Source organism: Porites lutea, chromosome 3 (genome assembly GCF_958299795.1).
Source record: "Porites lutea chromosome 3, jaPorLute2.1, whole genome shotgun sequence".
NCBI classification, from domain to species: Eukaryota; Metazoa; Cnidaria; class Anthozoa; order Scleractinia; family Poritidae; genus Porites; species Porites lutea.
Window position 1 is genome coordinate 8,048,729 of NC_133203.1, and position 10,334 is coordinate 8,059,062.

The 10,334-nt window shown below is 40.6% G+C and overlaps 1 protein-coding gene across 1 annotated transcript; it reads right to left on the minus strand.

The window, feature by feature from the left end:
• Nucleotides 1-7,828: 7,828 nt before the first annotated feature.
• Nucleotides 7,829-10,299, minus strand: LOC140929333 (uncharacterized). Its single transcript, XM_073379132.1, has one exon. It carries the CDS (start codon nucleotides 10,176-10,178, stop codon nucleotides 8,565-8,567), a length of 1,614 nt encoding a protein of 537 aa, XP_073235233.1. The 5' UTR covers nucleotides 10,179-10,299; the 3' UTR covers nucleotides 7,829-8,564.
• Nucleotides 10,300-10,334: the final 35 nt, after the last annotated feature.

The following is a 10,334-nucleotide window of genomic DNA, read 5'->3' on the forward strand; positions in this document are numbered from 1 at the left end:
CAGCATTCCAATGGCGACTAACCTGTTTGGTTTTTAGTCCCCCTCGTGCTAAAATAAAGCGCCTTAACTTATAACTGGGGTACTACTTGGTGTAAAACTGCCCAAAATGTCCCGAGCTTGCTGCCCAAGTACACATGTAGATTAGAAGTAGATGTTGTTAGTGTAGTAGACTGTAGTAAGTGTAGTATCTCTAATATCTGTAGAAGGAGTAATATCTGTAGTATCTTTAGTAGATGTAGTACCTGTAGTTTCTGTAGTAGCTGTAGAGGTGTAGTGTGGTAGGTGTAGTAGCCGCAGTAGCTGTAGTAGGTGTAGTACTTGTAATATCTGAAGTAGCCGCAGCAGCTGTAGTAGGTGTAGTACTTGGATTGGTAAAACATGGACCGGATTAACAAAACATGGAGTGATAAAACATGGATTAATAAAACACGGAGTGATAAAACATGGAGAGATATGGATAAATAAAATAAAATACAGTCAACATGACTTCTTGTTCTGCTCACTTTTCAGAAAAAACAGTAAACTATTGATTCTAATAAACCAATGAGTCAACTTTTCAAATGTAATTTTTGTTCTATGATGCAGGTCCGCTAACAACGCTCTTGTGAAACTAAAAACAACAACAACGACAAAAACTAACTGAAAGTAACGTTATTCAGCGGGGGTGACACTTCACAATTTCAAGCACTGGTATAAAAACCAATGGCCCTCTGAGTGACCCCAACGGACTCGGATTGAATTTATTTTTTCTTTCCTCGCCATTTTGTCGGCTTGTGAATACGCATGATTAATGCAACTGTCTATTTTATACGAAATACTTTTGTTGTTGGCAAACAAAAAAAAACCTTTTGAGAAAAGGTAAGATAAAATATAACTGGCCCTATTTAATTTCATTTCCGACCGAAAATATTGCGTGAGAGAAAGCAGGAGCTACTGGAACATCACTGTACCTAAGTCATGTTTGTCATATTCAGATCCTACGAAACTAGGAAAAACCCTTCTCTTACTTGGTCATAAATCATTGTTATATCACTCCATGTCTTATTAATCCATGTTTTATTAATCCAGTCCATGTTTTACCACTCCAGTCCAATCCATGTTTTATCACGTGCCGTCTATTAAAAGGAAAATAGGAGCGATCACTTGGCAACGCGAGAAACGGTCTATGTCTTCTTATTTAGGGCTAAAAACTCGGATATATCAACAAAACATCCACAAAGTAGAACTGAAAACTCTCTATTTCAATTTTGTCTGACTATTACAGATCGAGGAAAGGAAACGCTATTAAAGTCTCAGCGTTTCACGCACCGTTAGTCAGTTAATTATGCGAGCTCGCAAACCCACCGTTGCATGCAAATTAGTTCTACAGGAAAAACCCATGCAAGAGAGAGGGAAAAAAAGCCTTGACGTATGAGTATAAAAACAATTTAAAATAACTTAACAAGGATCGATTAAAACACGCGACTAATAAACGCTAGCAATAAAATCAGACACGAGATACCGTTTTAAAAACTTTATTAAAAAACAATGACAAAAAGAATTAAATACACAGCAGTTTGTAAGGGAATGATAAATTACATGTAATCCTCATCTTCTTCGTTCTCCTCTTTAGAAGGGGAATAGAATTTGGTTTCCACCGTCTTCGAGTTTTTGTGTCTAACTGTAATTTCTCCCTCGGGAATCTTGTGATCGCATATAGGACAAATCTTGTAGTAATGGTGCCAAAAGCATTTAGGACATTTCATGATCAATGTCCAGTACACATTAAAGTTCACGCAATGTTCACAGGAACCTTTAGAGTGAAAGGTGGTGGACGTTTCAGGGCTACTACTTTCTGTTTCCTGACTGTCTTTTTCAGTGTCATTGTCGCTCTCTTGGGTGCCTTAAGCTTTAATAACATTCTAGGAGCCACTTCCTCCTCCTGATTTTCAATATGCTATAAACTCCCCTCTTTATTACTCTCGTTCTCGGAAGTATTTTCGGCATTTTCGGTAGCCTTTTTCCTTTTCTATTAAATCACTTAGCAACTTTTTGTTCTTGATTAAACCTTTATCGAAACCTAACTCTGCAAGTCCATCTAGAAACGTATTCAGCCCACCAGGCTTAGTAACTTCATTGTTATGAGGGTGTAACACATACTCAACTAGCTACAATCATGGACAAAAGTCCTTGGGACAGTCAGAACGTAACTTCAACTCTATGCGTTTCACAAGTTCTGTCGCAAAAAGCAGTGCTGTCTTTTTAAAAATCCATGTCCCCTCCCCCCTCCCCACCCAATACAATGTTGAAAGATCAAAGGAATTGTGCCTTGACGGTTTCAACACTGTCTGTGGGGTGGGGGGAGGGGGTAGGGACGTACAGTGTTAGTAGCGCGCGGATACAGTTTCGCGTGTGTTAAAAAGCGTTCGAACTGTACAACTGTCCCAAGACTTTTGTCCATGATTGTAGGCGATATTTTTTGACGGGAATAATGCGTTCATTTCGAAGTAATTGTCCGCGGGGAGTCCAGAAAAGAATATCTTTGGACGCGGCCATACGATGCAGCAAATCAGAAGCACACTTTTCCGGCACTGCTCGGGAAAGATGACTCAAAACATCTTTTATTCTTGGTTCTACATCCTCACCTTCATCACCAGAATTTTCGCTTTCTTCATGTTCTCTCTCGTGTTCTTCTTCAACCAAATCTATCTTTCTCTTCATTTTTATGAGTACCCGTGAGAGACGTAACTTCGAATGATCAACTTGCCGTTGCGTCACCTCTTTTATAGCATTAGAAATCCCAATCTTGAAACAACAGGGGCTAATACATCTTTAATAAAACCACTACCTTCTTGTACAAGGGCTCGCTTCTTTGTTTTGTAAGGGACATTCGGTCTGGCCAAGTCAAGTAAAGCGTCCTTATATGGCAGCAATATCCGCTTATTTTCTTTTGGGATGGAAATGTGTTCCAATTGTATAAGACTTGGACTAGTGAGTGTAGTTGCTGTGGAGTAGCTGTCTTTAAAAGAAATTGGCGCTGATGAGCAGGGCAATCAGCTAACAGTTGAAGAAAACCACGATTGTTGTTCACTACACGAGACATTGCTACTAAATGAACTAAGGATAGATAGAAATGTGGTGGCGGCGGTGGTGGTGGTGGTGGTGGTGGAGAAAAAACAATAGAGATGTGGTGGTGGTGGTGGAGGGAAAACAATAGAAATGTGGCGGTGGTGGTGGTGGTGGTGGAAGAAAACATTGGAATTTCATGGCCTGAAAACCAATATAAATGCTCAACATTCTTCCTCTTTCTCAGTCTACATTCTGCTCCTGAGGAGTTGACACGAGTTGGTTCTGTTCTGTCTGCGAAAAATCCTTTAGTCGAAGGATAGTATGTAAAGGCAAGTGATGTCTAAACACCGCAATGCTGGTCTCACCCCATTTCAAACAGTTACAATATTTTCACAGAAATGTCAGCGGTTTCGCTTCAAGCGTCCTTTCACCTCCATGATTGCCGGAATGACCGGGCCCCTAAGGAACGGCCTGGGTTCGATCTTAAAAAAACGGTATCTCGTGTCTGATTTTATTGCTAGCGTTTTTTAGTCGAGTGTTTTAATCCTTGTTAAGTTATTTTAAATTGCTTTTATACTAATACGTCAAGGTTCTCTCTTGGGTTTTTTCCTGTATGCAACGGTGGGTTTGCGAACTCGCATGATTAACTGACTAACGGTGCTTGAAACGCTGAGACTCTAATAGCGTTTCATTTCCTCGAGAAAAATAGGAGAAAACGGTTCTGTAAAAGTCAGACAAAATTGAAATAGAGAGTTTTCAGTTCTACTTTGTGTATGTTTTGTTGATATATTCGAGTTTTTAGGGCTAAATAAGAAGACATAACCCGTTTCTCGCGTTTCTAGGTGATCGCTCCTAGTTTCCTTTTAATAGGCGTTCCGGTAAAACGGGCTCAAGTTACTTAACGGCCAAGTCTAGGCAAGCCTATTGTTCCTATTGTGTTCTTCCAAAAGAAAAGAAACGACTATCCACTTCATTATATATGGAGGAAAGCACTTAATTATATATCGAGGAACGCATTTTTTCGCGAGGGAATCCTGCATAACTAATCAAGGGAATCCACTTTTTGCGAGGGAATCCAAAGGGAATCCACCAAAGGGGCCAAAAATTCTGAAGCAAAACTACTCGCGATTTAGGAAAGGAGTTGGTGGTGTCCTCTCTCCCTCCAGCACCCGCGCGGTTTTTTCCCATCACTTTTTACTACACAACGTACAGCAATGCCTTGCAGCTTGGACTAGTCGAGGCTCAAACTAATGTCAGACAAGACGCTGTGGGAGCGTATATTTGGGCGTCCATGTACTAGTCGTGTGTAAAGTTTTTTATGTGTATCAGGGATGTGTGAGTAGTGCAGTAGCGTTGAATATTTTAGGGGTTAGGGAGATGTATAAAGTGCAGGGCGTGGAGTTGTATTGGACGTGGATTGGTAAGTTTATGGCTGTAGTTTGTTAATCAGTGAAACTGGTTTCTCGTAGAATTTAATAAGAAGTAACAAAAACTTGGAAGGTAAAAGTGATTTTAGGTGTTGCAGTGAGGTAGTTGTGGGAGTGCTAATTTGGTTGTGAAGGGATAGTGTAGTTTTTGTCTGTTGAAATGAAGTGGTGGTATTGAAAGATCTTATCAATTCTCGAAAACATACTTGTACTTATTTTAAACGTTGTTAGGCTTTCTGTTTAGGATTGTCTTTCGGTTATTTTTGATAATATTTGTATGGAGAGAACCTGGACAAGGGAAAGTTCATTTGATATAGAGAACGGGAATGGAGATGTGGGGGGGGGGGGGGGGGGTGGAATTTGTGTGCCTGTTCGGAGTCTTTGAAAAAGCGGTGAGGTCAAGAGAGAGGGCGTAGAATCTGGTTATAGAACAAAAGGTCTGATTACATGAGCCGGGCTGGTTAGCTTTGCAGAGATCTCGGCACCACAGTTAAAACGCGACAAAAATCACCTTTGCAATTATATGACAACCGAGCCAGCCCGGTTAGCTGGGATCTCAGTATTGTGATGCCGGGATCCCGGGTGGAAATGTTCCAAGTAATCACGTTTGCCGGGCGGCCCGGCGGATGAAGTCGGCAAGAAACAGGACAGCGGGTAAGACACTACTCATGCGCATTGCATCCAATCTCTATATAATAAAAATGGTGGCTCCAGGCTGGCCCTTTTCATGAAATATCGAGATTAAAGTCACCTCGGCAGAGCTAACCAACCTGCAAACCGGGCCAGCCCGACTCATGTGATCAGGCCCTTACTGTGAGTTGTATTGTCACACAGTTTGCACGCGTGGGAGCTTTAGAATTTGCTGCTTTCACGCCTGGTTCGTGTATGAGAAAATACGCGTTAATCTAATTAACCCAAGGGTTTTAAAAAACTGTCACGAACGCGGTTTGCTCGTGAAAATGTTGGACTCGATTGTATCTAAAAGTAAACACGAGTGACCTCGAGTGACTACGAATGACCACGAGGCACTAGTGACCACGAGTGACCACGAGTGAGAGTTCGGTACAACACGATTTTTCTATTATAATGACATCATTATTAAGTCACTTTATAAAATTAAAACTCTTTAACCGGAAATAGAACATTTCTGGAGATTGAATAATGAAAAAAGATCTTGGAATTTCCTTTCCTTTCCCCAAGGTTGGGTCTTGGACAAGGTGGGACCGGCGGGAATAGTGTAAACCCTTTAATTCCCCCTCATTTTCCGGCCTTTTCCCGTCACATGCACAAAACGGTACGAAATGCTATCGAGTTTCTTCCGGTTGCGCCATCTTGAAAATCCCGCTTTCCACTTTTAACTTTTCTCGTTACCCTCCCAGAGTAAATTAATACTGACTCGACAATGTTAGAAAAAAATTGGGTAGAAAAAAAGCTTCAAAGCAACTTTCCCACATGTAAATAAGCCAGGGACCACTTGCATACATTCTTACGTTCGACTTAAACGCTAAGCCTGGTCAATCTCTTTGTTTTCATTCGTCTATAATCTAAGCCTCCTTTATGCAAATGGCCCCAGGTAAGACACAAGGAAGAAAACATCCGCTCACAAAGAGTGTCAATAATAATGTCACTATCAAAAAATCTTTCATGACATCGTTTTATGTGTTCATCACCAACATGATCTTTCATCACAGACAGCAAACTAACGAAAACCAAGCCAGAGAGCTGTGTACGAAATGTACATTTACTAGAAAAAAAAAAAAACAACAATAACAACAGAAAGGAAAAACCTGAGAAATTTGTTTTTCAGATGAAAAAAGGGAAAAAGGAAGTTTTCTCCATGCAAACTATTTAAAATACAGGGGCAATTTTAACATTACTCCCACTGGGGTGGGGCTGCTCACAACCCACCACGATAAGAATAATGAACGGTCCTCACGCATTCGCCCTCTCGGCCTTTAAATCCGAACAAAAATCCTAAAAAAAAAAACAACAAATGAAATCGTATGAATCCATGTAATCACATGACTCATGATCACTTACTGTAATATCAAATCTTACAGACGTTTTCCCGGCCGATATCGATGTGTAATTTTTCGCGAAATGTTCAGAGTAGTACTAATTTAGGTGCATACACTATCGTTTCCTAACCAAGCAGTTACAAGTCAAATAGCATCTGGCTCCACAGCTCGTCTCGCGCTTCGCGCAAAATACTGCGTTCGCCTAACTTGGCAAGGCGCCCGTTATGCAGGTATGGTTTCCCGGCTGGGCTCTACACAAAACCCTCAACTTGCTTCGGTACCAATGTTTTACAGGTCACAGCATGTAAATAAACTAGTCGCGCAAGCACATGCAAACAACAGCCACCAGATTTATGCTAGCTCTTCTCTTTTAAAACGTTCTCAAACACCAACGCAGCCGCTAGAGAAACGCTCGACATAAGATATAGGACTGTGGGACAGATGTCACATTGATGTCGGTTTGTAAACAAATCCTAGAAAGAATGTTCAGCTAGTTAATTGCCCTAGTGAAAACACAACCATGCTCTTGAAACTCGTGATTTGTTTTTTATAGAAAATGATCTTAGGATCACATGATAGGCCTCTTCCGGCACACGTGCGATTTAAGTAATTCAGTCAATGATTATTTTTTGCCCTTAGATTCTTGGAAACATAAAATTGGATCAACTGTAGCCTGAGTGGCAGGCGTTTGAAAGGGAAGGGAAAGTGGTTTTAGGCACGACAGAAAGGAGAGGGCCGGGGGGCGCGCCCCTCGCGTTTCTCTAGCCCCTAAAACTCCCTTTCCCTTCCATTTCAAACGCCTGCCACGCAGGCTAGATCAACTGTGAGGCTTTAGATTTCCCACAACATGTAAAATAACGATAGTAACAACGTGATGTTACTTGAACGTGCACACAAATATCTGGCAAAGCATGGGAAATTGAACCAACAATCATAAACTAGTATAAGTTTTTATTTTTTAATCGCTATAAATTAATGGGAGGCGAACTTAAAGTTAAGAGACAAATTTTATTTCACCTATTAGATTTTCACTTACTAACTTTTAATAGATCAGTTTCAACAGGAACTGGGTAATCAAGAATTAAACAAAAATTTAATTTCGCGTTTTCAGAGAAAATACCGTAACAGTCTGACACGACTGATATTTTTCAAAGCCTTCTTTAGAGGCCGTCGAGACATTCACTTTTCCATCGCTTAACGTCAACTGGACGTTTAGGGGGGAGGGGGTAAGGCAGTGGACGTTAGTGCGGCTATTTTTGGAAAAAAGTAAACTGATGCATTTTTACGTCATGTGTGGAACGCCGCTCGTGACATTATTCAAGAGAAAGCAGGAACAATTAAGAAGTGTGTATAAAATTTGATCTGAAATAGCTACTTACCTCTGGAAATATCCTAGTACGCCCCTGTGAGCCAAAGTTCTTATAACATTCGACATAAACTAGCATTTTCGGATTCTCAATATATAAACATTTTTACAATACGAACTTTAATGATCCATTGCGAGTTTATACATAAAACCAGGAGCTCCTGATAAAACTGAATTAATAAAATGATTCAAAAATTTGCCTAAGGGTTCATTTTAATACATATTTAGCCTTAAGCACCTTCAAGAAGTTCACGTTGAATAGAAATTTTTTACAAGAATGTTTTACATTAGTAGACACCTGAAACGATTTGATAATTATGTTTATTGAAATTTTCTAGCCATAGACGGAGTCATAGGCGGTATTAAAAGTTCTCCTAAGGTATGCACACTCCCCAGTAAACAAATCTCTCTAGCAAAGCCGCTATTTTAAAGATCTTTCAACCATCATGATTGCAACTTAATTAATGCTATTTGAATGTCTATTCTTTTTATTATTAAAAGTATGTTGATTCACAGAATTAAAGGCATCTTTTTGTTAAAGCTTGCTAAGATCTCCTGTGACTTTTTTAGTTATAGAATATGTAACTGTTATAAAGCAAATGATCTAACAAATCCCTTCCGGATAGTCGTCAATAATCGATCAGCTGGGAAAAAAACAAAATGAAAACTTTCTGATTCTTTTGAGGGGCAGTGTCACTGTAACACTCACTGTTCGCCAAGTCCCTCAAACAGTGATTGCCTTGGCTTGACGAGTTTCCGGATGATATGCATAGAGGTCCTAAAACTTACAAGCAATGTGAGAGTAATTGCCGCTGTTCGGATGGCTGTGAGTTTGACGTTTTGTAAGGATCCTTGCGAATTGAGTGCAAAATAAAACAAAGCAACAACATCGCTCTCGATGTAAGCGCAAATCATACACACACTGATGTAGAAAACGTAGCGCGTGACGTATTTGTGCTTGTTTAGAATGATTAAAAAAAGAAAATTACATACTGTGTTTACGGAATTGTAAACTGCAAGGCGAACGAAATATCTGATACCCACCGAACCTGATATTGAGCAAAATGGCTCCACAACACCCAACACTAGCAAATAAATGTTCGAAGCGAACCAGTCATGTCGGATTAATTTTGAAAATTTTGTGAAAATAGTCCATGTCCACATCCGTTGATTTCTACAGGCAAGGTGACTGTACAAGAAAAAGCAAAATATCCGAAAAGGTGACCACCAAAGAGGAATATAAAAAACCGAAATGACGTCGTCAAAAACACCGAAGTCACCAAACCAGAAATAGGATAGTCCTCCAATAGACAAACCTACTGGGAGAGCTGCTAAAATAAGAATCAGATACCCAAGGCCTACAACTGCTTTGTCACAAAAACCGCGGAATTTTTCGACACAACCACTTCCTCGAGGACTCCGACGTCTGCCATCATGAGAGTCATTGCTTACGGCACTTAGTAGGGGTTTTTCTTCACCAGGTCTTTCTTGGTATGCTAATAACTGTACTTGCTGCCCAGTTCTGTTTTCGCCATCTTCCATAGTTCGAATTTCTCTTTCACCGTCAGTCTCGACTTGGCCGTTTTCCGCTTCAGGCTCTAATGGATTTTCACTTCTTTCATGCCGTCCGGAATGCCAACAGAATTTCTTTGTCCGTCTCATCCACTCGAGTGTGATGATTGGCCCCACAAGGAACCAGTAGTAAAGGTTTGCTAAGTAAGATTTCATTGCTTTCAGTTCTTTTGATGACGGTCTCAAAACTTGTACGCTGATTTCCACATTGGTTCTATCTCCGTTTGCTAACAAAACCGCACACTGAGCACCATTGTTCATACCCTGAGCTTCTAAAACCGGGATCAATAATATCTCTTTACTTGCCACATATATTGGGGTTGTATTGGCAGAGGATGCGAAATATATTAGAACAGAATACCCTGCTCTCTGAGCTTCTAGCGCCAAGTCTTGCATTGGACAAGCAGTTTCATCTTTAAGTTGAAGGATGACGAGAGCGATCTTGTTTGTTGGTATTTTGGCCTTGCTCACATCAGTGAGGGGTTGACACGCATCTTTGAGTGTCGAAGTTACTGCCAGTCCTGGAAAACGTAGCTCGCTGCCCTCGTCGGTAATTGATGCTTGGATAAAGGATTCCGGAGAAGGTCCTAGCGATGGCCAGCTCAAATCATACGAACACGACGACAATATCAGTTTTGGATTTGAATCAAGGGCGCCGAAAGGGTCCCCAATATCATCGACATAAAATACCAGGACAAGACAGAGAAAGAAAAGAAAAAGGCTTGTTGCCAAACACTTTCCAAGCATAATTTTGATATTGCCGTTTCTGAAATGTCTCGTTCCAGGGAAATTAGTCTCTTGTCCAAGCTGGAGTCGAACTATTGTGCTTTGGGGTAGATAGCAATACGGTCTACGACGCAGACGTAATTTAACACAAGTAGATACTTTAGAGGTTAGCTGAGG